Genomic DNA, 27586 nt, shown 5'->3' with positions numbered 1-27586 from the left:
CCCCAACTCTTTTCGAGAAACGCCCTGGGATTTTTAATTACCACAGAGAGTCAAGACCTCGGTTTTACGTCTCATCCGAAGGACGGCACCTGTTTACAGTATAGTGTCCCCGTCACTATACTGGGGCATCAGGACCCACATAGACCGCAGGGTGAGCGCCCCCTGCTGGCCCCACTCACACCTCTTCCAGCAGCAACCTTAGTTTTTCCCAGGAGTCTCCCGTTCAGGTACTGACCAGGCTCACACCTGCTGAGCTTCATTGAGTTGCCAGTTTTGAGTTGCAGGGTGATATGGCTGCTGGCAGATAAAGTAAAGTTATAAAGGAACACGTAATGTGTTTATTCCCTGCTGAAAAGAGAAGAAAGGAGACACAACGTTTCGGCTGTGGAGCCTTCTCGAAGAAGGCTCCACAGCCGAAACGTTGCGTTTCCTTTCTTCTCTTTTCAGCATGGAATAAACACATTACGTGTTCCTTTGCAACCTACGCATGCTGACGCAGCTAACCACCTGAAAAAGTTATTATCCGAGTCCCGCTTTCCTTGGTTACCAATTGTGAAAGGCAACCACACCGGAAACCTCTTCAAATGTAATATATTTTCACCTGATCTAATTTTTATTACCGCTATACCAGAGAAATCCTTATCCGGCGCTTTTAGCTTTAGCTGGGCTTCCCAGCGCCACGACACGCCCCTCGGCGACGTCACCACCAACGACACTGGCGGAATTCCCTGGGTCCTCCACTGTCCCAGAATCCTCCGCCTTGAACTGCAGCAGATTGACAAAGAAAAGAGAAAAAAAGAAACAAGAGGAAACAACAGGGTGGGATTTGCACAACAATAAAAATATTTATCAAGAGGGTAAGATCGGTCGTTATAAAAACCGTTTTAGATGCGAGGAAAGGCCTTGGAGGGAGTGCCTGTCGGGTTCATGAGTTAGTCGGTCCTGATCTTAATTAGGTCTTGAAAAAATAAATAGGGTTATGGTTGTACGTTATCAGCTGAGTAATTAATTTGCAGCTGCCCTTAATAAAGGGAGGTTTTAATTGCCAATTTGAATTGTATTACTGTAATGTGATCGGTGCTGCCTTGGGTGTTTGAGCACACTGAGCGGGGTTATAGTATCTGTATTAGGCTGTGGAAAGATTTGATGATGTTTATGTCTTATATTCTAAGCCAATTGCTGTTTTCCCTACAATACATCGTTTATGTAACTGATAATATCGCAATGCCTAGTTATAACTCTTAATTATAAAATATTCTTACCGCTGGAAGACCACATCGTTTCGAGGTTCATTTTTTTTCCTCAGTGGTCCGCATCTGCCGCTATTGTCTCTGCCCAGCCAGGACATATTTGGCGATGATCGCAGGACACAGTGACTGGACGCACGTACTGGTTGGTGTTACCGTAAAGGAGCATTATTACTGTGAAAGACAAAACAGCCGACGGTGCTGAAATATATTTCCAGATTGTCGGTTGTACTACAATAAAGGCAGTTTATATTAGCGGTGACGTCGAAATATAATAACTATTAGCCTGAGCGAGCTCTATTTAGATTACCGCAACGAAACTGATACGATGACATAAATAAAGGTTTATTTTCGGAATGGTTTGCTTAAGGGTGCCAAATGAATATACATTTAAACGCGGGTGTTGTTACAGCCTTTCGTGATCTGTCATTGATGTCAACGAGGGTCTGCCTCCGGCACCATTAAAACCAACTCAAAGAGACTTTTCCTGGATGGACTGCGCCGTTATTTTATTTGTGAAAAGAACAGACGAAGGGGTTGTGCGTGGGGAGAGGGATCGGCACGTCTCGCAGGTGAACGCTTCAACCGGGCATGACGTCACCGAGCGTGTTTCCGAGGCTGCCTGTAAACACTCCCACGTGACTAGCCACGTGGAGTCAGGAGCCGGAGGGCTGGACTGCCTCACACGTCAGCCCCGGCCACGCGTGGCTGCTGTCCTAATTCTCTGTCAAGATTATGACTGTTTCTCGGCTTCTGGAAACATGTGCCTGTCTGGTTCCTCCGTCTTTAAATTAAACTGCCTGCCCTCGCAGTGCTTAGCAAAGGTTTTTTTAAAAAGATTATGCGTTCGAGGCGATGTTTGTTATATTTTTGAATAATTACACGTTAAGTAGACAAAAAAAAACCAGTATGGTTCCTATCTGAAATTGTGGTTTCAGGATGCCTGTGCAACACATTTGGTAAGGTGTATACTGTTGGTATGTATTTCCTGTAGAACAGAACCTCATCTTAGATGTCTCTCAGTTGCGCCCATACTATTCCTGGGGTCATGTAGCAGATTCTAGTTTATAGGATGTTGTTTGAACGGAACCAGGCCCACTAATCATCTCAGGCCATCACTGACCCAGACAGCCTGCTTGTCCACAGTCCCATTATCTCACTTACCTTCCACCTGACAGACACAGCCTGCTTGGCCACAGTTCCATCATCTCACACCGCTGTTCACCTGACCCACACAGCCTGCTTGGCCACAGTCCCCTAAACCAGTCAGTCAGCCATGTTAGACACCTGTTGTTGCAACAGAAGCTGTTGTATTGCCTGCTAAAAGATAGATAAACATCAACTTGTACACATTGCCCACTGGCCAGTTCATAGTCACTTGAAGAGAATCATGCCTGTCCAGCAGTCTCCTTCATTGTCTGATGGAAGTGTCCAGCCATTGACACAGGCAGAATGGAAGCCTGGGGGACAGAAATAGTACTGATGACTGTTCAGCTGCTTTGGCTGTGAATTGCTGAAACAAAGATCTGAAATGAAGGTTTTCTTTTTGTAAACTAGGCTCTGCGCAACGATCCACAAGCAATACTCCTGTTCAAACCAGCAAGTCGAAGAGATTATTAGATTACTAAAATATTATACAGATGTGAAGTATGTTTTATATACTAATATTTCTCCCCTTCACTCTAGCTGTAGGTAGGACTGCACTTTTAATAATCCAGGTCAGAAAGTAGTCATTCCATTACTACACATTCAGGAACGATATTTCTGAGCATGGAATGCTTATATAATAAAAATGCACTGAAGTGAATAAGAAACTGAATTAAGCATTTTATAATAGCTTTATAATTTTCCATGCACTATGTGTCCCTCCTCTTGGCCCTGGGGAGCCAGTTTATCTGCAGTTGTCCCAGGGCTGGGAGATGATGTTCAGTTGGTGGGCCTGGAGGTGGTGCCCTAACCTTTGACCAGAATTGCCAAGCAGCCGTCCCAGTAGGCTCTGGGCTGTGGGCGGCGCCACCCTTCAGAGCAGGGTGTTCACACCGGGGTCTTGGCTATGTGGTCATTAAAACGCTGTGGGGAGAGTTTCGGCCGGGTTCATTGCCAGTTTGAGCCAGTGTGAGCCATGCCAGTAAGCCGCGCCCCTCTCTCTCTCTCCCTCCCCCCCCCGGCTCTGCGCTCAGGGGTGTCCGTGATGGAGCTGGGGTGCTGAGGCCGAGCCCCGAGCACAGCGAGCCCCGGAGTCCGGAGAGACGTCAGCGCGGCGGCGGGAGGGCGAGAGGCAGAGCCGGTGCCAATGCAGCCGCCCAGAAGGCAGCCGGAGCTTGTGGAAGGAAGCCTTCCCGTGTTCGTGTTCCCCACCGAGCTGCTCTTCTACGCCGACGAGCAGGCCTCCCACAAACAGGTGCTCACCCTCTACAACCCCTACGAGTTTGCCTTAAAGTTCAAAGGTAGGTCCTGCTGGTGCGGGAGCACTGCGTTCGGCGTGTCGATCCGCGGCCTGTTCCCCGGCAGGGGAGGGATAGCCTGGGGTGGGGTGGGGTGGAGTGGGGTGGGGGGGGAGACTTGTTTTCTAATTTCCTTCACCCGGGACTCTCTGGGATTTGACTCCATCGGGTATCGGCTTTTTCGGTCTGGTTTACTGCTGCTTCCTGTTGGGTGGGGGGAGGAGGGGGGGGGGGGTTATTAAAAGGGGGGTTCTCTTAAACATGCATGGAAATCTCGGCAAGCTGAACCCCAGGAAAAGAGTAATGCATGAATGAGTTGTTTTTTTTTCTTCTGGGAGTATTCGCTTGATTTTTGGCAGGATGTCGCGCGTGTCTTGTCCTTGTCGTCCGCATTTTAAACTTTTCTTCCGCCCCTGGCTGCTTGCCTTCTTCCCAGTGTTGTGTACGGCGCCCAGTAAGTATGCTGTGGTGGACGCCAGCGGAGCCGTGAAGCCGCAGTGCTGTGTGGACATGTGAGTCACCTGCCGTCCGTCTGCAGGGCCTCTGTGCTTCAGACGCTGCCTGCCTCTGCCCTGGCGATGGCGCCCTTCCCATGAGCTGCCTGTGTGTAGGAACGAGACGGCTCACTGTGACCTCACCCCACCGAAGACTTATGAGCTGCACGTAGACTTCATGTTGTTATCACATTCAATGAGGGGCAGAAAGCTTTGCTGATAGTTTGAGTAGCAGTGGCACAGTCACAGAATGCTGAGCTCAAGTCAAGTGATTTCTTCCAATCCACCACGTCGGCCAGCACCCCTGTCGCCCTGCAATTCTCCGCTAGCAGCCCACTGGAGCTCAGCAGGTGTGAGCCTGGCCAGTGCCTGCATGGGAGACCTCCTGGGAAAGCTAAGGCTGCTGCTGGAAGAGGTGTTAGTGAGGCCAGCAGGGGGCGCTCACCCTGCAGTCTGTGTGGGTCTTAGTGTCTCAATATATTGATGGGGACACTGTACTGTAAAAACAGGCGCCGTATTTCGGATGAGACGTAAAACTGAGGTCCTGACTCTCAGTGGTCATTAAAAATCTCAGGGAGTGTCTCGAAAAGAGTTGGGGTGTTACCCCAGTGTCCTGGCCAATTTCCCCCTGGTCTTTACCAGTCATGGCCTCCTAATAATCCCCATCCGTGAACTGGCTTCATCACTCTGCTCTCCTCCCCACTGATTTTTTTTCTATCGAAAGAAACTTTATGTCCAAAACAACCTTTCGCAATAGAAAACATTCTCACAGTTAGTAAATCCTGATCCTGAGCCTGACCACACCAGGGGGCTGCTCTAGACTGGCCAGTGAAGCCCAGCTCAGCGTCCAAGCAGCCCTGCTCAAACTGGTGTCTCCCAGGCTGGGACTGTGACTCCCAGCATGCACTGCCCAAGCATGGGTCCCCCAGCCTTATTTTCACCATCCCACTGAGCCACACGGTTTCCATCATCATCCTCAGTCAAAGTGAGACGCGTGCTTTTTCAGAGCAGCGCCCTCTGGCGGTGGGTGGTAACGGCACTCTCCTGTCTGTTCGCAGTGTTATCCGTCACCGGGACGTGCGCGCCTGCCACTATGGCGTGATCGACAAGTTCCGCCTTCAGGTATCGGAGCAGAGCCAGCGCAAGGCCCTGGGGCGCAAAGAGGTGATCGCCACGCTGCTGCCCTCGGCCCAGGAGCAGCAGCAGCAGCAGCGGCAGCAGGAGGAGGAGGAGCGCAGAGTAAAGGAGCAGCTAACTGACAGCGTCTTCTTCGAGCAGGCTGCCTTCCAGCAAGGTAAAGCTGCAGTTACCCGGAGCCGCCACCAGGTGGCACACTTGCAGTTACCAGCCGCCGCCACCAGGTGGTGTCTTGGACTGCAGTGCTAATCTATCCAGTCCAGGTCCTCGAGTCCTCGGGACCCCAGTGTCTGCTGGTATTTTGTTCCATCTGGGTTCCCAGTTATTTTTAATTGAACTCCAGAATTATACATCACATTTGTTCGCAGCTCCGCAGTAGTAAGGAACTTCATTCACCTGCAAATATTTGCAAGTATGCTATTTATAGTATGTCCACAAGGTGGCACAGTTACCTTACGTTGTCCCAATCCACACTTCAGGTGTCCAGGCCTGCTCCTGCAGAGCCCCAGTCCTGTAGTTTTTTAGGTAACTATTAAATGATCGTATTCTACCGATCTGGGCCCATTTCATTGTGCCCGCCTGCAGGCAATTAGTTAAATTATCCCGCAAATCACTGGAATCAGAAACAGTCGGCCCTCCTGGACTGGAGTTCCCTTAATTGGAACAAGTTAAGTTAATGGATCAGTAAATTCAGGGCGCTCCCAATCTTTAGAAACAGGTAATTCAGGGTGAGCTGTGACACTGGATTGAGCTTCTCCTGCACCACAGCCTGAGCCCCTTGATTTGCAGCCGACACTCAGAGCTGCAGTTATCCCCACTGGACAGGCACAGTCTGCATATTGCGACTCATATAAAGGCAGAGCCTGGTCAGAAGAAAGAGGTGCTTGTTTTGAACTGGCTGACCTGTCTGTCCCGGCAGAGAGCCGCAGCCCCTCGACCGGACCAAGCCTGCTGACAGTGCTGCTGGGCCTGGTGTGTGTGGCCGCCCTCATGCTGCCTACGCTGGGAGAGATCGAGTCAATAGTGCCTGTCTACCTCCATTTAAGTGTTAACAAGAAACTTGTAGCTGCTTACGTTTTAGGTAAGTGCCAGCGGGCAGAGGGATTGATAGATCATGTGCCCTCAACAGCGCCCTCTACATACATTAACAGGAGACATGTTTTGGGGGGTACACACATCCACAGGCGGGGTCCCTTCAGGTCTCCATGGGGCCTCTTGAGAACAGCGGGCACTTCCGTATTTAATTGGATCCCCGTTTCCTGTCTCCTGTCCCCCCTGTTTCCATTTTCGGGACAGGACACGCAGATTCCAAGCACGGAGGATTCCCAGGTGTGTCGGTCGTATTCTGGGAATCTGTCCAGATCACAAATACCTCCGGTTTTACCTTCGGCCTCCACGTTCTGCTAGTAGTGACTCGTTTACTCTGTGGCTCGTCACTGGATTGGTCTAAAGGGAGCAGTGTGGGACGTAGAGCTTGACTGGTTCGTACAGAACCGGCTCCCAGCTCAGTCAGACCGCCGCCGCCATCGCGGCAGGACAAGACGAAGGGAAGTAGGGGCGTCACGTGGTGCAGCGGTATCAGGCAAGATTCCCACCATTCTTGCAACCCGGGTTCGATTCCCAGCTGGCGCAGAGGAAGAGACCAGAGGCTCAAAGTTTGCACAACATATTTATTGCTCTGGCTGTTATGTTTTTAATGTACTGTCTACACTGTGAGGTGTTGTCTGCTGTACCGCGTGTGTCCCGAGAGATCAATTCCAACGTACGCGTACATATGGCAATTAACGCCTCTACTCTAAGACACCGGCCAAACCAGAGACGCGTTCGGGCAGGGAGCTGTGTCAGCAGACGTAGGCTGCAGAGGAGCTGGAAAAGGCTCATTCCGTGCTGGAAGGAAAAGTCCTTCTTTAGGCTGAGGGGGAGAGTGGCGAGGTAGCTCATTAAAAAGCAAAGGAGAACAAAAGACTGAGTGGGTAAGAAGAGGTGGGAGCAGGGAGGACACGGGCATAAAGCAGGCATGTGAGGCAACATTCAAAAGGCAGGGTTGCGATTCACAAACCGGGAAAAAAGCTCGTCGTGCTGTTTAAGCCATCGGTGGCAATTTCCAGAAGAGGGCTGGAGCACCCTCTTCACACACGGCTCCGACCGAAAACAGCACCCCGATAAAGGGGCAACTCGCACAGCCAGAGCCTGACAACAGTGACAGTGGTTCCGTGATTTCTCTGTGTGTAGGGTCTGATCCGCTCCTCTCTGCCGTTTCCACACAGGTCTTCTTACGATGGTCATTCTGCGGACATGAAGTACGACGGTTGTGAGGAACACTCTGGGGAGACACAGCGAGGTGACATCACTGTGCCTGAAGAGTGTGGAGGAGGAGGGTGGGGCAGGAAGACCCCCCCCTCACATGAAATAATGTTTTTACCTATTTAAATGACCAGGAGGGCTGGGCGGAGCTGATGAAGGACAGAATGAAGTGCAGTGCCTGACTGGAGTCCGGGGGGCAGGGTTTGGGGGGGGCGGGTTAACTGGGTGAAGCCGTGGAGTTTTGTATAGAAATCTGGAAACATTTTATTAAAGTGTCAGTCAACTTTACCCTTCTCTCTCCATGGTGTTTGACTTTGTTTTCTACATCACACGTGCCGAGAACAACGTGTAGTGACCGTGTAGCCTGTCAGCGTTCCTGTGACTTCCAGCAAGTTTAACTGCTTCAGTGAGCTTAACAACGTGAATGAGCACAATAATCAGTAGCTGTGCGGAACTCACACCCTGGATTGTGTTGGATTGTTACTTTTTACCATGCATGTTCAGCAGAAGGTACTCAGGAAACATTTCTAAGTGATCTAAAGAAACTGTGCTGTTCCTGATCAAAGGACAGTAAACCCTCAGTTTGACGGACTTCGGATTTAACGGCAAAAATTTGCTAAACGGGAATACTGAGGAAGTGCACAACTTATAAAACGAGGTACAAATAAAACTGCAAACTTCAGGAATATCAGTGGTGGTCTATAGGGGCAGGTCAGTTGCTCAGGCTGGGTGTGGCTGGTGTTTTGTGTGCTTTACTGCGTTTTATACAGTATAATTATAACATGCAATAAAGAGCTTTTTATTTATGATTAAAAAAGAGGCAACATTTTGACTGTTGATTGTAATTATTCAAACAATATGTCAAATGATCCAGAATAGATCATGCATCATATAATATTGCGTTTCTGTGTTGATTTAATCCAATAACGGACACTCCTTCCCCCTATAAAGCTAATGCACAGACTGTGAGTAATGTATAAAGACTGAAAAGCTAAACTTTTTGAATACTTGTTTTACTGCGTCAGTGTACATCCTTGCAGTGTGCCCTGACAAGAACTAAAAAAGAATCATTCACAGATCAGATTGACATACTGTAAATGCCGCTTGGTTGTACTTCAAGAAAACAGCACAAAAATACAAGTCTGATACAGCCGTTTTCCCTCTTTTCCTCGACCTGCAGTTTCCTTCAGCGAACCCCTGTCAAACAGTCCGGCCTGTTCAAATGTAAAACTCATCTCCGCACGTGGTGGGCAGCGCACAGGAAGCCCTCCTCTGCTCCGGGATTGGCTGGCAGCAGGTTGCCGGGGGCGACAGCCTCCCACGTGCCATGGGGCCCTCCGAGCGGCAGTGAGGCCAGGGGCCGGACAGCGCAGGGCCAGCCGGGGAACTCGGGCCGCTGTGGAGGACAGCGAAGCCCAGGTCCACGCTGGCCGTCCTCGGAGGAGGGGCCAGGAGACGTGTGCTCCAGTCACCGTGAGGAGAAGGTGGGGAGCTGCTGCTCCTTAGCTGGAAGGATGAGGAAGAGTGTGGCTCCAGAGTACCAGAGGAGGAAGAGGAGGTGAAAGAGTCACCACTGCTGGCCAGAGGACAGACAGGACATCCACACAGAGGCTGTGTCCCCTCCAGACACCTGCAGGTCCAGAAGCACCCTCTAGGCCTCTCTCGGCTTATCTCGGCCCGTGGGGCCAGTGCTGTGCGGTTTGGGCCTCCAGAGGAGGGCGGGCCCGCGGGCCACCTCGGGATCCCCTCAGGACTGGCGGGGCGAGCACCCGGGACCGGTGACAGAAGCCCACTTCTCCACAGAACTGGGCTGTCGAGGCCAACCTGGAAAACACACACCAGCCTTGCTCTGATGGCCGTCTGAAAAATGAACTGTGACGCCGGTCTGCACCAGTGCCGTGCACTTCAGAGAGGATCATTTTCAAGCCTCCACGCCTGCGCACGCAAGTTTTAGAAAAAGGGATGAATCTGTCCAAGATCTGGTACTCGGCAATCCATTTTTGCTTTCAGAACATCTGAGCTCTCAGGTAATAAAGCCAATGATTTAGGAAGAACATGTCAGTAATAACTGCCTGACTCACACAGAATCTTTATCTGCCCAATATTATCTCGCACACTGCCCTGCACACTCCACGTGTCTCGCGTGCTGGACGAGGCACCGACCTGCAGCAGGATCCTGTTGCCGTCGTAGTCCAGCGTCTGCCAGCGCTGCAGGCTGATGGGGGTGCAGGGGCGGGGCAGCCGGCGGCGCAGGGCCTGGAGGTCGCGCACCCTGAACTCCAGGAGGGCGGAGGGCAGGGGGGCGGGGCGCCCCTCCGGGGGCAGCCGCTTCAGGGCCAGCTGGACCTCGCAGGCCGGGCGGGGGCAGAACAGGGAGAAGCAGCAGAAGCCGTCGCGGGACAGAGAGGCGTCCCGGCCCAGGACGGCGGCGTAGAGCGCCCGGGTCTTGGAGAAAGTGGAGTCCCGGCAGTACAGGGTGAAGCGCACGGCCTCCCTCCCATAATGCACCTGTCTCGCGGCCCACAGGGGCAGGTCCGGGGCCCCCCCCAGGCTGTACAGGTCCTGCGCGGCGAGGCAGTAGGGCAGGATGTGGCGCCGGGGGCTGGTGGGCTCGGTGTGGTGGTAGCGCCAGGGCGGGCAGCTCAGGCGCCGCTGCAGGAGCCACAGGCCCCCACCCCCCCGCCGGGCCCCCGGCTCGCGCAGGAACAGCACCACCGCCAGGGCGGGCTGCCCGCGGGGCGCGGCGGGGCCCCCCCGCGGGGACTCGCGCTCCGACACCCGGACGAGCCGGGGCCCGTCGGGGGCCACGGGCTGCAGCAGGCCGGCCACCGTGCGCCGCAGAGAGGGGCCGCAGCCCGGGTCCGCCAGGAGGTGGAGCGTCGCCGCACCTGCGCGGGACAGCACACGACACGGGTGAGGCGCGGCCCGGCCCGTCCAGCCCGGCCCGGCACCGGGGGCGCGAGCTCGCAGTGCGTGGAGCCGCTTCAGAGCAGGGGGGGGAGACCTGTGGACCCCCATCTCTTTCAGCCTGTCTGGAGACACAGGTCCCCTCAGGCGGAAGGCGGATCACAAAAGACCAAAACCAGTGATGGCTGGGGTGATGGGGGAGTGTTTCATATTACAGATCACTATCACATTTTTGGATGCCAGCATCGGGTTTTCAGGGTACCCCCTTGTGGCCACTGACCTGTACCTCGTCCTTGTTTCTCCCTGCCAAGAGCCCCACTTGACTGTGGGGAAACACCCAGCCGGGTCACTGCAGACGATGCCGGTGGTGTAACTGGAACGAGATTCTTCGGACTCCGGGAGTAACACCCAAACCAGCCAGATGTTTGTGATGTGACAGATGTGCAAGCTGGGGCGGGGGGGCATGAGCTGCAGGGCTGTTTGTGTTTCAGCCGCTTGCCGTTGCCTTCCGACTGAGATTGCTAGACAAATGAACGTGTGCCGAAATTTAGAGAAGCGCTGTGAACCAGTCGTGGTGTTTAGCTCGCACACGAGCGCCATCTAGGGGTTACTGTGGAATGAAGCTCTTGCGCGATTTCGAGGATGACAACCGATCCACGCAAAGTGATCAGTCAATCGCTGACCGTAGGTAATGTTAGTGAGAATACAGGACAAAACTGCCCCCCGAATGATTTTTGGCTGAAACAGGGACATCCCAGCTCATGAACGCACTGCTGGAGTTGGAGAACCCCGTCTTCCCTGTACTACAGTTACAATGTCCCAACAGCGCCCCCCCCGCGCAGATCAGTGCGGCTCAGCTCGGCCTGCTCCCCACCGGGTCTCTGGCCCCCCGCTGGGAGGGCTGGTTCCCTAAATCCTTCACCTCCAAGCGCCCCTACAGACTCGCGCCCCGTTTTCTGCCTGAAAGCCACAATTCCAGAAGCACAGCAGCGGTCGGAACCGCGTCCCGGTGCCCATTTCTCTCCCTGGGCCTACCCAGGTGCCACGCAAAAAAAAAAAACAGATGCATCTGGTGCTTAAAAAGAGCTCCGCGCACGCCATCATCTGCGTGCGAGGCAAGACGCCCGCTCTGATGAATGAGCCCCCCCCCCCTGGTAATTAAACACTTACTCGAGCTGTGAGACGAAATGCCGGCTGCGAGGAGAGATCTGCCGCCCAGATGCGCCCGGGAGCCCCTCACGGCGGTGCGGCCCAAACACATCCGCCTGCAAAACGAGCATCTGTGTTTGTTCAGCGCGCCCGGCTGCAGCCTGACCCGACAAACCGTCACCAGGTCCAAAAGTTTGCAAAAAAGTCGGCATATCTACACTCCTCCAAAGAGGATATTTCGAAGGACAGTAGATTTGTAGGAGGCTCGATTCTGCTGCAGTACCCCCTATATCTGGAGTTGTTTTCTTTTGTGTTTCCTGTCTGGAGCGGGACACTTGAGGTTCTAGCTACTACTGACTCACACCCGAAACGTTGTGTTTAATTTCTTCACTTTTTAGCAGGGAATTAACCTTTTAGTTGTTCCCCTACCAGGTCAACGCAACAAATCAGCTGCGCTGACATCGGCCTGCTACTGCACCTGTGTAGGCGCTAATTTGCGTGTAAAACTGGAAGCAGAACGAAGATCCTGTTAGACCTTTATCCCTAACGCGACGCGGGCTCTGTCCGTCGCACATCAGGTGCCGCAGCGTAAAGTGGTGCCAGCCGTGACGTGGACTAAAACGATTTTATTCAGCTGACGAGAGAACACGCGGGGCGAGGAGAGCGGCCCGTCCTGCAAGCGGTAGAGGAAACGATTTTAACGACGCGAAACCATGCGAGAGGAATCCGAGGTGAGGGGGTGGAAAGCGCATCTGATACTCAGCTGGCAGGCGACAACAACAAAGTCTTGCCTTAGTGGCTCACTGCTGTGCGATCAAACTCGCTCGGTGTCCAGGGTGCCCGGGGCGCCTCCCCACCTCGGCCTTCATGCCTATTAAGCCATTGAAGGGGACTAAAGACGACGGCCGAGTGACCTCTAAAGACTGTGTTAAATTAGCTAGATCGCTGGGGGCATCTATGGTAGATTCTTGCGGGCGTTTTTGTTCAGTTGCATAAATATCTATTGTTCGGTCTTTTTGTTTGCACCTCACAGAAGACGGACAGCAGCAGCCCTTCCCGCTGGTCCCTGTCAGGACGCAGCCGCTGCTGCGGAGGACCGAAGGACTGGAGACTGCGCGGCTTGGGCGCCACTGGCATGTCAAAATACGTTTCGCTTCTAAAGAGCTTTTACATTCCCTTCAAAACACGTTGCTGAAAAGAATTCGTAACTTCTAACAATTTTCGTTCGCTTGGGTGGGTGTAATACTCGGTGCTAGCACTAGCGCCCTTTTCACTCACGCCGGTAATTAAAAAAAAAACTTATTTAGCAAATTTTAACAGCAATTCTTGTGCGTGGTATAGTCTCTTAAAAAAAAGACAATACAAATATTTAAGCATCGCATGCATTCACAAAGGTGCGCATTAGTGTTAAAGTTATGAAAGCACTTTTAAGGCACGCGATTTGTACGGTACCGATTTAAAACGCGTGGAGTAACACTTACTCGCCACTTTCAGAATCCGAGTCCATAGCGGAACCCTCCTCTCCCTGCCGCCCGCGGGGCTGGTGAAAGAGACGCCGTGCCAGCGTGCTGTCGCCGGCGGACGGTACCAGCGAGCTGCCTTTCCCCCTGGATCTGCGGAGCCGCGCGACGGAGAGCCCCCCTGCCACCCCCGGCCCGTGCTGGAGCCACGCCCCCGCCCCCCCCGGCCCAGAGGGTCCGACTTCCACAGCCCTCGCCCATCTAATAGCGAAACGCGGAGAAACTAACCACCGGATTACAGATCGTCGTTTGAGAGATCCTGTGCGATTTACTTTTAAGAAACGGGTGTCGCGAGTGTTCTGTTCTACAGCCCAAAGCCACACAAATCGGACAAGAATCAAGATGAATTTTTACACTTCTCCGAGCATTGTGGCACTAAATTACTCATTTGAGTTTTCATCCATCTTCGCCCCCGACACGTAGAACTGTGTGTAGGTGCAATCACGCGTGTTGGGGTGGGCTGCCTAATGCACCGCTTTGGAAAGCGGAGGAAAAGACTTAGTGGGGAAAACTCCCCACAACACGTTCAACAATCACTTCAGCTCTGCAACCCAATGCGTGTTGCAGCTAGCTGTTCCGAGACTTTTCACTTAGACGTGCTATAAAACTCAATATAAAGGCACATACGACCTGTTGCACAAGCGCCCGATGTGAAAGACCGTATTCCAGGGGTCACTTCGGCACCCGAGCACCATTCACTCACAAATGGTGCCGCTTGGTCCTTGGGGTCTATTCCGGAGTCACGAAGCAGCGCAGAACAACGCCTGGATGTTAGCGGAAGATAAGCATGACAGTAAATAAAAAAGCTTTTACAGCTAATAATTTATTTTTCTTTTAAACCAGGAGTGAAGAAAATAGCTTTTCCATTTAGCAATTCATAAATACACAAAGCATATGAACACACTGTGGCTACCCCAGCAGGCAGCAGCACGCCAGCCTGCTACCTCGTACTTCAGCATCAGGGCACTTTCTTTCAAAAATAAAGAAACAATAAAACAAAAACACTCCACAGGACAGGAGAATTCTGGGTAACAGCTCAGGTAGGGACTGTGTACAAGGTGCTTCTTGCGATCATGAAAGAGGAAAACAAAATATTAAAGTAAAAACTATGTACAAACTGCAGCTTCACAAACCTTAAAGCTTTTTTTCTTAAAAAATCTGCATTTCAAATTAATGGTTTATCTCTGCTATAAACCCAGGACGTGCCCTCTTGGTTATAGTCACCTCTACAGTTCTTTTGCACCAAAGCATAATGTGGTCAGATGGTCAATTTTACATTTTTCATGCCTTTTTTTTGTAAAACTAGCAATGTCTACTTAAAGGAAATATAGATTTATTTATAAAACAATAGAATTTTGAAAAATAAAATACTACAACCACCCGATTAACACTGACTTTTTACACAATTACAGTCATTTACATACAAATACATCAGAAGACTAAGGACTCAAATGGACATTTCCTCAAAACCCTCCAGGCCCTTATTCTGATGATGTTTATCAGAATGGCACAGAGCATTAATAAAATCAGTAGGTTACAGCATATGTTCAGATGAGAAATAAACAATCCAAATCCAACCTTGTATTTATTACTTTCAAAACAAAGATTCCCTTAGTATCTCTCATTTTTCACATCGGAACCCTAAGATTCTTTTTTCTGCTTGATGCGTTTCTTACAAGACCCCTCGGCGAGGGGCTGCGTGCTGGTTAATTCATTAACGATGAATTAGAAACTTAAACAACTTCGACACTGAGGGGTGTGAACGACGCGCTCTGCTGTGCTGCCCTTCAAGATGCACCGGAAGGGAGAGAGACCAGTGATGTGGTATAAATGCTTCTCTCTCCCCCCCAATAGAATATAAGCCTCCAAAAGTGATGAAGATACTGCCTGCAGCTACAAACATATTAGACAGCCAGAAAATTTTTTAAAAACTTCAAATTTTCTGACCTAGCAGCTTTTACGTTTAGAGAGTTGCGGGACTGGTGTCAAAACCCACTTTGTAAAGATACCAACTTCACTAAATCATAAAATCCTAAACCACCTCACTACAGAAGTGGATTTCACAAATGTAGGCAGTGGAGAAAGCTCTGGAGACTTCCGTCACCTTGGCGCTGCAAACAGATGAGCCCCAACTAGTTCTTGCAGCAGCTTCCTAGATGGGCTAGGCTGCACGTTTGCATGCTCCACTGCAGGACACGGTACGCAAACAGCGACGTGTTCTGGGACAGGCTCTCCCCTCTGACCAGGTGAAGAAAGGAAGGGGAGCCATTCTACTGAATCTGCCCAACAGCCCACGTCCGAACGCCACAGGCACACCGGCAGTAACAGTGTTACTCCAACGTGTACAATCAAATAAACGCTTTAAAAAAAAAAGAAAAGACCCAGATTAAACAGCGCTCTATAGTGTTTCCATATAACACAGCTACGCGGCATCCAAGGCTGTCTGGAGTAGGCTGTATTCTCCTTCTGCTCATTCTATTCCCGAGCACAGAAATGCCGGACAGCGTTGGCAAGCCTTTGTCCTGGATCCAAGGCGGATGATTACGCTTGTTCATCTCAGTCCTTGAAATCCATGTCCACAACCGAGCTTCCTGTCCGCTGCTGGGCTCCCCTGCAGCTGCTGAGGACACAACAACACCTGTGACCACAACTAGGTGAGCAATCCATGGCTTCCCATGCCAGAGTCGAGGAAGACCGGCGTGCAGGAGCACTGACTCCAGGGACGGCCTTGGGAAAGTTTCTTCAGACTTACTCCAACGGCCTTCTCTTAGCGGTATTCCAGCATTCCTGTACCGTCATCTCGGGAGGTCTTCCATGCTTCCCAGAAGGAAGCACTTCCCCGTCGCCAGTCACGGTGAGATGTTCACTGGACCTCTGCACTGTAGGGCTCGGTCTTCAAACCAGCGGAGACTTTTATCCCTTCAGGAGACCAAGGCAGAACACGAGCGTGGAACAGGAAAACGCTTGGGAGGGGGGAAAGTCTACGGAAATCTTGGGATTTGCCCTGTGTAGGGAAGCCGGTTGGCTTGCAGCCGGTTAGTGCAGGTGGAGAAAACACCAGGACATCCTGGGTGGGGCGGGAAGACATGCGCAGCCACTACATGCGGTTTCATTACCTCGCTGGAAAGAAGTGTCAGTTCACGGGTCGGCCCTGAGCCTGCGAGCATTTCTGAGCTGGCAGTACTACGGTACACTGCAGCACAAGCGAGACGAGAGCCCAAAGACACGCAGTCTTCTTACAGTCGCTTCTCATCTCAAGGAGACTGCTAGCATTCTCCTTGTGTGCATACCAGTGAGCTACAGAGCCATGCCTGGCTTGTATTTCAGAATCACCCTGGAGTCCTGTGGGATTGAGAACAGTGGACTCCAAAGGGAAACAAAAGCATCACAGGACAAGGTGCCCCTCATCAGCAACTCGCGTTGCCAGGAGAATAATCCGGATGTGAAGCAGTAGAGGGGATGAGGAGACTGCTGCCAGGGTCAGCACCTTGTAGGAAAGTAGAAATAGCAGCTGGAGCCGACAAGGAGGAAACGGCAAGCAGTCTTCAAACCTGCCGCCCACGTCTGTCTGCAGAGGAAGTGCACTTTTGAGGAGCAGCACAACGCAAAAAAAAAAAAAAAGCACACAGTTCAGGGCCCTGGAGTCGACTTTCTTCCATTTCACGAAGGGCGACCTGGCCGGGCAGGTTTGGAAAGAGAGGTGGCAATGAAGTCCAGAGGGAGCCGCTGCCCGATCCTCCCCCGGGCGGGGCGTCACTTGGGCGACAGGTCACGGAGCGCGGCGAAGGGGGAGGCGTCGGGGGAGGCCGAGACCATGGTGATCTTGGCCGGGGAGTCGGAGGAGGAGCCCACGCTGCTGAGGCTGCTGTCCAGGAGGGCCGGGGAGAGACTGAGAGAGAGAGAGAGAGAGAACGCAAATGTGTAAGAGAATAAGCCGCAGCACGAGGGAGTCACACAACAGGCCGCAGAAAACGCTCGTGCTCAAGAGAAGGTGAAGGACAGAGAGGGAGGGAGGGTGGCCCGGGCAAAGACAATCCGGGTTTGAAAAAAGACAGCAGGCTGGCAGGAAAGGAAACCGTATAACAGGAGAGAGAGGTGGGACGAGGAAGCAGGCCGAACAGTGCCAAAATATAAAATGACAAACCTTTAATGTCAAATGCACTCCAAGATGGCACATACCAAGAATAGCTGGGTTCTAGGTATTAATTACAAGCACAGCAAACCTACACAAGCACTATAATACAAACTGTTACATGTCAACATACAATCAGTTTAAATGCACACAGACTGGACAACAGTGCTCTGCCTGAAGCTGCAATACCCATCTGGGTATTCAATACAAGGTCACGGGGGAGTTGGTTCCCATCCTGGTCAGCAATAGGCGCCAGGCAGAATACACCCTGGACCCGGACACGGATGGGCAGAGGGACAGAGACGCACTCACACCAGGGACAATTTCCCCAGAAGCCAATTAACCTACCAGCCTGCCTTAGGACCGCAGGAGGAAGCCGAAATCTAAGCCAACATGGAGAACACACAGTCTCCACACAGACAGCACGCAGGAACTGAACCCTGGGCCCCAGTGCTGCGAGGCAGCAATGCTGACCCCCCGCTCCCGCCCATGTGTCAGCATGTAAGGGTGAAAGAGGCCCCTTCATAGATGGGGGCATGATCAGCGTTAAAACTCTGGCTGAGAGAGCAACAGAGCACTCTTGCCAAAGCAGGAGAACAGGTGAAAGGCCCGTGTTCTGAACAACCTGCATGCACCCGGTTCATTTCCTTAATGAAACGCTACTGCAAATTGTCCTTCGCCTCTTCAATCTGTAACGCAAACTAACTTGTCTGAGCAGAACCACATTCCCGAAAGCCGACTTTTTACCAGGAGCTCAGGCTGGGCAGGTGAACCTCGGGGGAGAGCATGGTGGTTGTTCCTTGGAAAAGGCGCTTTGGCTGGCTTTCGGTTTCCATCTCGCCTGCAAAAGAAAAAAAAAGCATAACAGTAAAACGGTACTCCTGTCCTGAAGAGCTGCCACGACCAGAGGTATCCACAGCCCAGCAGGTTCTCCCCAGGTCTCTTCAATACCTCGACTGTTACACACCCGGGAAGACAAATGGGCAACTGATCAAACAGATCTTGCATCAGCACGAGGAGAGCCGAGAACAGCTCCCGTTTACCCGAGGGAGTTAAATCGGTGAGCTGCAAATGTGTATTTCCCCCCCAACAAGTCTGTAACTATTACAGGAGTTAAAGCAAAAGTCCGTCTCCGTAACAGGTTCAGAAGCACTGCTAGAACTGTTAAGGAAACGGAGGGACATTTAAAAGACCATAAAAAGCACCTCAAAAGTCACATGCCACTTAACACCCAGAAAGTATTTTATTCAATTACGAGCCAGACATCTTTTTAAGTACCGGTGCTGCAAAACGTGCAGATTTCTCAATGCCAATTTAACGAGAAGCACTCCCCCCTTGTCTCGGAGACGTGCCACACATTTTCGGCCGTTTGCCCAAGTGAAGACCACAGCTTGGTTTTCTTTACCTTTGCGTTTGATGGGCCCCAGGACACTGGGTCTAATACAGTTGATGGGGCTCTGACTCCTCCTGCTGGAAGGGGAAAGACAGCAGACGTGAGACGCAGGGGCGGCAGCAGGAGCCAAGGCCACAGCAGGCCCGGCCCCGTGGAGTTACGTCTTTGCACATTTCAGAAATCTACACCAACCCTCTGTTTTGTTTTGTTTTGTTTTTTTTGTTTCTCCACATCTCAATCAGCTGCTGAATAGGGATAGTATTTCAAGAAGTACAGCATTCAGGAGGAAGGAAAAAGTCCCTGGTGATGCGGCTGTGTCATGTGTGGTGTGGTCCTGCTGGCCTCCTGTGAGGCCTCTGCAGCTCTTTTCCACTCCTGCATCCTGTGCAGCATGGACGCAATGTGGTTCTGGCTACTGCGCGCTGAAGTTACCCCATGCAGGTTCAACCTGGGGAGATTATAACGAAGACTGCTTTGCCCAGCTCTGTCCTAACGAATAGGTACAACCCACTAGCAGCCTTTAATCACCTTTACAGCCCCTGCTTCAGCATCGCAGCTCGTTTTCTCACAGGCACCTCGCACACCAGGTGCAAGCCAGCTCATGCTATTTCAAGATGGGACCATCGGCAGCTTACTCATCTGCCCTCAGAGGTCAGAGGTCAATACGCCCGAGAAAGAATCCGGCTTGTTGACGAGGGTACCACCACCACGGACAACATGGATTCTCCCCCCCCAATTCGGAAAGCCCTCTTCCGAAGTAAGGATGGCAGATGTTTGTGGTTCAGCTGTTGGGCACAGCCAGCGAGCCAGCAAGCGCTCCGAGTACTCACGTGGTGAAGCGCCGGGTGGGACTTGGGATGGGGCTGGGCGGGAGACCGTTGGTGCCTACCAGGATCTGAAGAGAGGGCGAGAAGCATTGCTGCGAAGGAGACAAGGCCCATCAGTGAACATGCACCAAACTCCAGAGCAGTGTAAACAGGGCCAAGGCAACGTAATTAACTTTTACCAGCAATTATCAGTCAATTACACAATTAACAGGCCTGGCATGTTACAATAAAGCAATGCAAATACTAGAAATAATCCTAATACTGGCCCAAAAGAACAACACCAGGCGAAGTATCAGACTTGCCCAAGAGGTTTCTCCTATATAATAAAGTGGGGTGTTCTTAAAAAAAAAGAGCCCATTGTCAATGAAAGCGTCACGCAAATGGTTGATGAAGTTATGTTATCAGCTAAAAACAAGGTAATGTTGCTATCAAATGATTAAAAAAAAATCTCAGTTAAGTTTTAGTAAAAGAGCAAGGATGATTGGCTGGTTCCCTTTTCCATCAGATACTTTAACAACAATTCAGCATCAATATTTTACTATAAACATCCTTCTCATCAATGTAGCTTAACTGTCAAAACATCCCGTCTGATAGACAAACTGCACGAGTGTCTCCGGTCTCGACCCAGCTCACCTTCCCAATCCCTCTGGTGGGAGACGGAGCCGGGGACACGGGCACAAAGTCAATCCGCTTCGGAGAGGAGGATTTGTCCAAGTCGTTGTCACTCTGTCGGAAAGGGAAACCCACACGTCATTAAAAGCCTACATCCCAAACCGCTTTCCCTTCTCTGGGACGAAGAGGTACAGTCCACGCTCTAAACCCTGGGCGCGGATACATTCACAAGGAGCATCCTTGACTCAAAACCCCCAACCGTGCCACAGCACGTCAGCAGTGCCAGAGAGGCACTAGTGTAAAGACCCTCTGCCAGAATAAACCCTTCCCGGTTTCAGGGAGACAAAGTGAATCGCAAAGCAGTCCCATATTCCCAAGAGCCTCGTCCTTCCCCCACTGTCCTGCCCCGGGGCGTCTGTGTGTCAGTGTTGGAGTATTATACTACCACACAGCCTGTGCTGGGAGACCGGTGGCCCTGTTAACTCTGTTAACATGTGCTTTACTATAGCATGTATCTCAAGCACACACGCTCCCCACAGAGAGGGGAACGGTGCAGCGCAGCCCCGGAGGAGCTGCCACATGCGTAAAGGCGAAGAGAGACTCCATACTTTCCACACAAAGCAGCCATTCAACATCACACATCAGAGCAAAATACTACACAGCCCCCCTCCGCCTACTGCTGCTGCCTCCTCATGAGCAGAGGCTCAGCGATGAAGCACGGGGAGCCTGAAACAAGGCTCACTGGCAACCACCTGCTCCATTTCCCCACGCCCAACCCGGAGTATCTCACACTTGAATAGACAATTATCAAACCGCCATGCTTTCTCCAAGCTACAATGCTTCAGACTCCCAGTAATTAAAAAAAAAATTCAATTAAGACAAACCAATCAATGATTTTCAACTACTCCCCATGTAGCAAGTAATCAAGTAACCATCCGACATTAAAATGAATTGGGAGATATTCAAGTCCCATCTACTCCCTACAGTAAAAGCGCAGCAGACGCCTGCAGTCCCCTCAGAATTTTTTATGCTGATCCAGGACCGCAGCCGTTTTGGCATGAGCATGACAAGTGTTCATTTATCCATCGGGGGACACTGGCTGTTGAGGACAAACAGACCTCAACACTTGCAGAGCTCGGAGGAAGGAGTCATACCATCGACCTCCTGCTCACAGCGAGGCAGGAGGGCGAGATTTTGCTCGGCAAGCCCCCGGGAGGCCCTTCCTCTCAACTCACCAGGCTGAGGCTCTCCTCCCAGGACTGACTCATCTGCATGGCCGTCTGCACCTCGCTGAGGGAGACAGAGAAACGGCACAGGGGTGAGAGAGAGCAGGCCACACCAGGCCCTACTGTGCCCCATTGCGCTGCCCAGTGAACCCGCAGTTCTTCACCCAGCTGACTGACTTCAATCACTGCAGACAAGGCTCTGTGAACAAATAACTGAAGCAGGCTCAGACAGAGTCCCAGGCCTCTGCTGGCACTGTCAGGTCACACCAGCACACCCTGAGCTCACTCCCCCACCCACCTGGGCTGCTATGTACACAGAGCCACACCCAGCTGCGGCTTGACACAAGCTCACTAAATAAATCCCCCTGCCCCGGTGTCAATGCTGAAAACGACTCCAAATCTGCACCTCCAGACGATCAGACCCTCTGACGGTTTTAGCAAATGTTTTCGGCGTGCTGCAATACCACGGAACTGCAGGCACTGCAAAGAGAGAGGAGCAAGAGCCGCAACTCACCGCTCGTGGGCCGTCTCTCTGTTCATCAGATCCACACCTTCCTCCTGCAGGAAAGCAAAGTCATTCAACCTTAATGAATACTGCCGACTTGACGTCCTCCGGCCAACCTCACTTGTGGGTTTCCAGAGCAGATAAAATGGGAAGAACCCCAATCGTTAACAGGCAGTCCCCAAATAGCCTCCCTGTATAATGTAACTAAGAAAAAAGGGGGATAACTTGACTCCCCAGTTGCTCAACACCGTAAAGGCTGAGGTTGAGCTTGCTGAGCTCTGGGATTTGAGCCTGGGTCATGCCGCTACCAGCAGTGTTCAGACAGGCTATCCGACTAATCCCAGGGTAGGATTCCTCAGCGGGTCTCTCAAGGACGCTGTGACTGTTGAGGCTTTCCAGGCACCTGCAGACCACAGGTGGTGGTGGGGGGGGGGGACGTGGGGACATGCCTCTCCTCCAATCAGCCCCGAACCTCCAGCAAGGGGCTGTGCTGCCTGTAACGTTTTCCCACACCCCCCTCACCCCACCACCATTTTCCCCGTGTGCGATCGCAGGATTCCTTGCGGAGAGCCGAGACGTGAAAGAACACAAATACACCACAGGCTATTCCAAATCAGATGGGTACGACACAAAATAATCAAGGACAGCAGTAGGAAAGCAAAGCCTCTGACCATGCATGAACGTTACCTGTTTAATCTGATGGAGTCTGCTGCTGGGGACTCTGATGGGGGAAGAGGGGACCATCTGCAAAGAACATCAGGTTAGACTGAGCGAAGAGGGCTGTGCAAGCCTCAACCATTCGATCTCAGGAACACACACACACACACACACACACACCTTTTCCTAATTCCCAGGGAGCATTTCACTACTATTGTCCCCACCTGAAGTTTGCTCCAGAAAATGGTTTCTCTCCAGTCACATCACTCAGAACAGGACTTTCAGTAAAACACAGAGTCTGAGCACCAGTAAGCTACACAAAGGGCTTCAGGTCAACACGCAACACCAGCTCATTCCCCACGTGCAAATGATCTCAACCCTCTTGGATACCTTTTCCCTTTCTCCGTTTTTGAAACAGGCCGCTAACACCTTGACTAAATCTCAGCTAAAGTAACAACAACAAAGAAGCATGAACACCAGGGACAGGAGTGAGTCTGCCACTCCCTAGCCTTCTGGGACAAAAGAGCCCATTAAGCAGAGAAGAAGAATACCACCTCCACATCAGCCTAGGCAAAACACAGTGAACTATAACCAGCACCTGCAGATCCGAGTCCCCACTTTAATCCCTGTGCGAAACGTGGATCAACATAACGCAGAAGACTCTACCTCCTCCCTCCTTTTCACGGGGCAACAGAAGTGCAGGTTCCTTACCAGGCTCTGGCGGTTCACCACAGTGGTGCTGTTCCTCCGACTGCGCAGAACCTCCCGCTGGAACACCTGCGAGTGGTCGCTGGAATCGGACAGACAGAGGGGCTCGGATGACGGAGCGGCAGGAGCAGACACGAACGCCAACGACACCGGCGCCCGGCTGGCAGGCAGGCAGGCAGGAGCAGCAGCTCATTAACCCGAGGAATCTCCTCCAGCCGTTTTGTGAAAGGAGCCGGGGGGGGGAGGCTCAAACAGCATGACGGGACAGAGCTTGTTCTACACTCCCATAACCCCTGGCCACCAGGACTCAGTTTTTAACGCACTTCCATTTAGCACCTACTTTGCGCGCCCTGGTTTGTGTTTCGCTGTCAAGTCTGAATGACTCCACTGGGGTGACATGGGAACAACACTGAACGAAGACCGTTGAGTCACAACGAGAGGGGGTGATGCCTTACAATATGAGGGCGGGGGAAAGGGGGGTGGGGTGTCACGACCAGCTACTCTTTCCTTTCCATTTACTGGTATGGTTTTAAACTGGAACTGTTTCTACTGAAGAACAACAACACAACAGTTGTTCAATCAATCCATCACCCGGACTCTTCCGACACACAAAAGCATCAGCATCTCTGCATCTTTCACTGCCATCGTTTCTCGTTTTGAGACTCATGAACCGATCACACGTGGGAAAGCACTTTAAAACGCGCTTAGCGTGGCTGGGCATCCCTGGAAAATGAATGCAGCATTTCAGTGTTGGAGTATTATACTACCACTCAGACTCCTCTGGTAGACTGGTGGCCCTGTTAACTCCATGTGATTTTCTATAGCATGTCACTTAGTCGTCCGCACTTCCTATAGAGAGAGGGAGACGGACTGGGTGCAGCCCAGGAGAGGCTGCAACATGCACGGAGAGGGGTGGGTCACGTCACTCAATCACTGGGAAACAAGGGCCTGGGTCTGCTGTTCATGAACAAGGAAACGAGCCAAGCTGTGGCAGTCTAATGCATTCCAGTGGTTAGACGCTACATGCTGTTCTGCAACAACCAGGTGCTGGCTGGATATTTCAAACTTGATACAGCACATAAAATTGCCTTGAGCCACATATATCACTGACATAGTTCAAACAAGATCATTTTGGGTTCAGGGGTTCAGAAGATCTCACTGCTGACTAAATTTACTACCTTGGCGCCATCATTAAAGACTCTCCTTCAGTCAACTATCTGTACAAGATCTCTAAATCAAGTCCTTGCTCTGTGGGTATCAGTCGTTTAAACCTGAGTGCAGAGCCCCCAACGTTTAAAGGGACTCCTGACACGTGTTTTGGTCATTTGCTAAAAAGTAAGTTTTACTCATCTTCCTCCCTTTTTTTAATAATAATAATAATAATAATAATAATAATAATTGCTTACACTTATATAGCGCTTTTCTGGACACTCCACTCAAAGCGCTTTACAGGTAATGGGGACTCCCCTCCACCACCAGTGTGTAACATCCACCTGGATGCTACACACTGAAATGTAGTTTTAACTACATTACTTCTTGCACGGCCTCCCTGAACTTTCCATTCAACTGACGGGACCTGTGCTTCGTGTCTTTTCCGGCACGCAAAAAAAAAATGAGTTGGAATTCAATCGACCGCTTTCGATTTAAAATAAAACAACAAGCACGTTTTTTAAATAAAAACCCGCGTCCACTCCGCCCCCAGCCCCTTCCCCGGGTACCTGAGACTCCCTGTGCTAGAGAAACGAAACCGGAGCGCTTACACAGCTGCCCGTCCGCTCCGCAAGCGGTACCACAGGCTGCAGGGCCTCGGGAGTCCGGAGCGTGGATTCGCGTCTCCGCCGCCCGCAAAAAAAAAACAAAACAAAGAAAAAACATTCGGCAGAACCGGACCCCGACCGTACCTCAGCCCGTTGATCATGGGGGCACTGTTGGATCTCCTCAGGTTCCCGTCGTTCTGGGTCAGGGACACGGGGATGTCGAGGTCCAGATCCATCTTCTCCTGGGACACGGAGGCCGGGTGGCTCATGGCTTGCGTGGGCCCCCGGGCGCCCCTCGGCCCCGCGAACCGGGGCACCGCCGAGCTCTCCGCGTTGGGTCGGGCCGGGCCGGGCGAGAGGCCGGGCCTCTAGTGTGAGCTCAAAGTAGTCTGGAAACAAGGCTCCATGTTTTATCGTCGTTTGCGAGGAGCTGTTTCAACAAGTCCTTTGCTTCTGTTGCTGTGGGGGGGTGGGGTGGGGTGGGGGGTGAACGCAACTAGCCGTTTTCAACTGTCTCTTCGACGAAATAACCCCATAAAATCAGCCCGAACGGGCCCTGCTGTACGGTATTCTCAAACAATAATCAACATGTTTTCTCAGGGGGCACGGAAGGCGCACCCCCATCGGAAGACGGAAACTCGGGAGCCCGATCCAAGCCGCGCGTGGAGCCCTGCCGAGGGAAAGGTTTCGAAAAAGGGGGCACCGCGTCCCCCTAAAAGCGCACGCTTCCCAAATGATCGTGTTTGCAAAGCGAAGGCCGAGAGCACATCACCCAACATCCATTTGATTCAACAGCAGACCACAAAAACACACACACACAACAACAAAAAAAAAAACTGCAGGGATTAATTTAAAAAATAACCTGGAAAAAACAGCACGCTTTTCGCCATTTGTACTTAAAACGTTTACCTACATCAAACCGAGACTTTCCCTTGCTTCCACCATGTTGTCTAACTGTCCGAATTTTTGGCGACTGAAATAAAAATGAATTATTTTCTACTGATTTCCACTGTTTTTCACTCCGCCTCTTGGAGCCGCAGCACTCCTATCTCAACCAAACTTCCCGCCCCGTCTCCGGCCTGCGTCTGTGATTGACAGCGTCAGACACCAATAGGCGCTCCCCATTTCGCCGGTGAACGCGGCTGAATGGCAGCTGCGCGACCAATGAAATGCCGTCGTTAAGGGATTTCCTGGAGAAGTTAGGTTAACACGGACCAAAGCCCCGCCCCGGCTTCTTCCTCCAGAGTTCAAAGTAGCGCATGCGTGTCGCGTATTCAGCGCCGGTTAAAATCGCATGTTTAAAGCAAAGTTTTCAAAATGCAATAAAACCTTTTACCTCAAAATTATATGTTGCTCTGATTAAATGTAATTGAGCCAAGACCCACAAGTCTTACATTCTGTTAAGCAGCGAAAGGCCTAGAATTTAAATCCTGTGGTGAGCACAGTGACCCCTGGTAAGCAAATTACACGACACAACCATTGAAATTAACGTCTTAGCTTCGGTCAGATAGCAGAAGCAAGAAATCCTGCAACATGTTGGCCAGGAAAATTCAGGTCAGAGAAGCTGGGAGCTGATCAGATATGGACCTGATCCCCTTACCCACCTGAGGAAATACAGTTTAAGCACAAATTGCGGTAGACAAGCTATGTACATAAGCCACAGAAAGCTCACACGCGGCAGGTATTGTGCTTCTTTGGCTCCGATGTGTGTTTTCGGGATTCGAGACTTTGCACAAAGGGCTGTGGGGGTGTAGTCTCGCCACCTGGAGCTCAGGGGGTGAAAGCCGGTGACGATCCCTCTACAACAGCTGCAGTGAATAAAGGTGCCGGTTTTCTGTACTCCTATATCCCGAGGGTTATCTTCCCCACTACAACAATGGCCAGCAGCTGAGTGCTTGAATCTATTCTGGAGAGCAGCATTTTAGTCAAGAGTGCAACCGCTGGACTATAGCCAGGGATTTGCACAAAAACAACGGTTTTAATTGCCAATACATGCAACAATTCCACCACACCATTTCCCCAGGAGTGTTTCTCATTGAGAAGGATTTGATCTTTTGACATGACAATGACTGTGCCTCACTGGACAGCAGTTTGCCTTTTGACATTACAATGTTTTCTGTAGGTCAAGTAGGCAGCTGCGTCAGCATGCGCAGGCTGCAAAGGACCAGGTAAAGGTTTATTCCCTGCTGAAAGGAAAAGAAAAGAGACACAACGTTTCAGCTGTGGAGCCTTCTTCATGTGTTTCATGCATGTTGTTTTCAACTAATGTTTCTGTATTTGGGATCTTTTTTTAATAGAGATTTTCAAAACGAGTTTTCTGGGCTAATTCGTGTAAGATTCCCAATTCTTCTTGATTTGATCTTCTTGATCATTTTTTTCCAGAAACAGTTCAGATTTATTGATTTCTGCATTTCTGAGAGTTATCTGTTTATGTCTGCTTTTCTTTTCTTTTTAAGTAATAATAATTGCTCCACTTATATGGCGCTTTTCTGGACACTCCAGAAAAACGCTATATAAGTATAAGCAATTATTAGTAGTAGTAGTATTAGTATTATTATTTAAATCCT

At 51.2% G+C, this 27586-nt stretch overlaps 3 protein-coding genes and 2 non-coding genes across 8 annotated transcripts; 1 reads left to right on the top strand and 4 right to left on the bottom strand.

Moving 5' to 3' along the window:
* The first annotated feature begins 702 nt into the window (after window positions 1-702).
* On the top strand, window positions 703-7914 carry mospd1 (motile sperm domain containing 1). Its single transcript, XM_088597186.1, has 6 exons — window positions 703-857; window positions 3428-3694; window positions 4128-4203; window positions 5244-5479; window positions 6242-6403; window positions 7590-7914. Exons 2-6 carry the CDS (start codon window positions 3541-3543, stop codon window positions 7619-7621), a joined length of 660 nt encoding a protein of 219 aa, XP_088453312.1. The 5' UTR covers window positions 703-857; window positions 3428-3540; the 3' UTR covers window positions 7622-7914.
* A 538-nt stretch (window positions 7915-8452) lies between these two features.
* Window positions 8453-13319, bottom strand: LOC148654025 (protein FAM124B-like). Its single transcript, XM_088597180.1, has 4 exons — window positions 13164-13319; window positions 11704-11798; window positions 9790-10514; window positions 8453-9450 (listed from the first exon to the last, which is right to left on the bottom strand). Exons 1-4 carry the CDS (start codon window positions 13187-13189, stop codon window positions 8845-8847), a joined length of 1452 nt encoding a protein of 483 aa, XP_088453306.1. The 5' UTR covers window positions 13190-13319; the 3' UTR covers window positions 8453-8844.
* Window positions 13320-14009: 690 nt separating this feature from the next.
* On the bottom strand, window positions 14010-27329 carry pabir2 (PABIR family member 2). 4 transcript variants are annotated; one of them, XM_088597182.1, is made up of 11 exons: window positions 25933-27218; window positions 25164-25408; window positions 23266-23344; window positions 22585-22641; window positions 21907-21950; window positions 21402-21456; window positions 20188-20280; window positions 19558-19646; window positions 18740-18804; window positions 18082-18175; window positions 14010-17091 (listed from the first exon to the last, which is right to left on the bottom strand). In XM_088597182.1, exons 2-11 carry the CDS (start codon window positions 25286-25288, stop codon window positions 16956-16958), a joined length of 837 nt encoding a protein of 278 aa, XP_088453308.1. In that variant the 5' UTR covers window positions 25289-25408; window positions 25933-27218; the 3' UTR covers window positions 14010-16955. The 4 variants fall into 4 exon arrangements, with proteins under 4 accessions (XP_088453308.1, XP_088453311.1, XP_088453309.1 ...); XM_088597185.1 differs by having other exon boundaries at window positions 14010-17064; window positions 25164-27329; XM_088597183.1 differs by having other exon boundaries at window positions 14010-17067; window positions 25164-27328.
* Window positions 20590-20751, bottom strand: LOC148654024 (small nucleolar RNA U109). Its single transcript, XR_015924995.1, has one exon. It is a non-coding gene; the product is annotated as a small nucleolar RNA U109 (small nucleolar RNA).
* LOC148654023 (small nucleolar RNA U109) lies at window positions 24008-24166 on the bottom strand. Its single transcript, XR_015924994.1, has one exon. It is a non-coding gene; the product is annotated as a small nucleolar RNA U109 (small nucleolar RNA).
* Window positions 27330-27586: the final 257 nt, after the last annotated feature.

This window comes from Lepisosteus platostomus, chromosome 10, assembly GCF_059453375.1.
Source record: "Lepisosteus platostomus isolate fLepPlt1 chromosome 10, fLepPlt1.hap1, whole genome shotgun sequence".
In the NCBI taxonomy this organism is placed as follows: Eukaryota; Metazoa; Chordata; class Actinopteri; order Semionotiformes; family Lepisosteidae; genus Lepisosteus; species Lepisosteus platostomus.
Note: the sequence above shows the minus strand (reverse complement) of the source record. Positions and strands in the feature narration are given on the sequence as shown.

Excerpts from the sequence above, each read along its gene's own strand:
- mospd1 (XM_088597186.1), top strand. The coding sequence starts at position 3,541 with ATGCAGCCGCCCAGAAGGCAGCCGGAGCTTGTGGAAGGAAGCCTTCCC. Across the intron at positions 4,204-5,243 it reads CCGCAGTGCTGTGTGGACAT|TGTTATCCGTCACCGGGACG; the intron begins GTGAGTCACCTG and ends GTCTGTTCGCAG. Across the intron at positions 6,404-7,589 it reads TGTAGCTGCTTACGTTTTAG|GTCTTCTTACGATGGTCATT; the intron begins GTAAGTGCCAGC and ends GTTTCCACACAG.
- LOC148654025 (XM_088597180.1), bottom strand. The coding sequence starts at position 13,189 with ATGGACTCGGATTCTGAAAGTGGCGA. Across the intron at positions 11,799-13,163 it reads TCGGATTCTGAAAGTGGCGA|GCGGATGTGTTTGGGCCGCA; the intron begins GTAAGTGTTACT and ends CTCGTTTTGCAG. Across the intron at positions 10,515-11,703 it reads CATTTCGTCTCACAGCTCGA|GTGCGGCGACGCTCCACCTC; the intron begins GTAAGTGTTTAA and ends TGTCCCGCGCAG.
- pabir2 (XM_088597181.1), bottom strand. The coding sequence starts at position 25,288 with ATGAGCCACCCGGCCTCCGTGTCCCAGGAGAAGATGGATCTGGACCTC. Across the intron at positions 21,951-22,584 it reads GACTCCATCAGATTAAACAG|GAGGAAGGTGTGGATCTGAT; the intron begins GTAACGTTCATG and ends GCTTTCCTGCAG. Across the intron at positions 20,281-21,401 it reads GGGAGGAGAGCCTCAGCCTG|AGTGACAACGACTTGGACAA; the intron begins GTGAGTTGAGAG and ends CCTTTCCGACAG.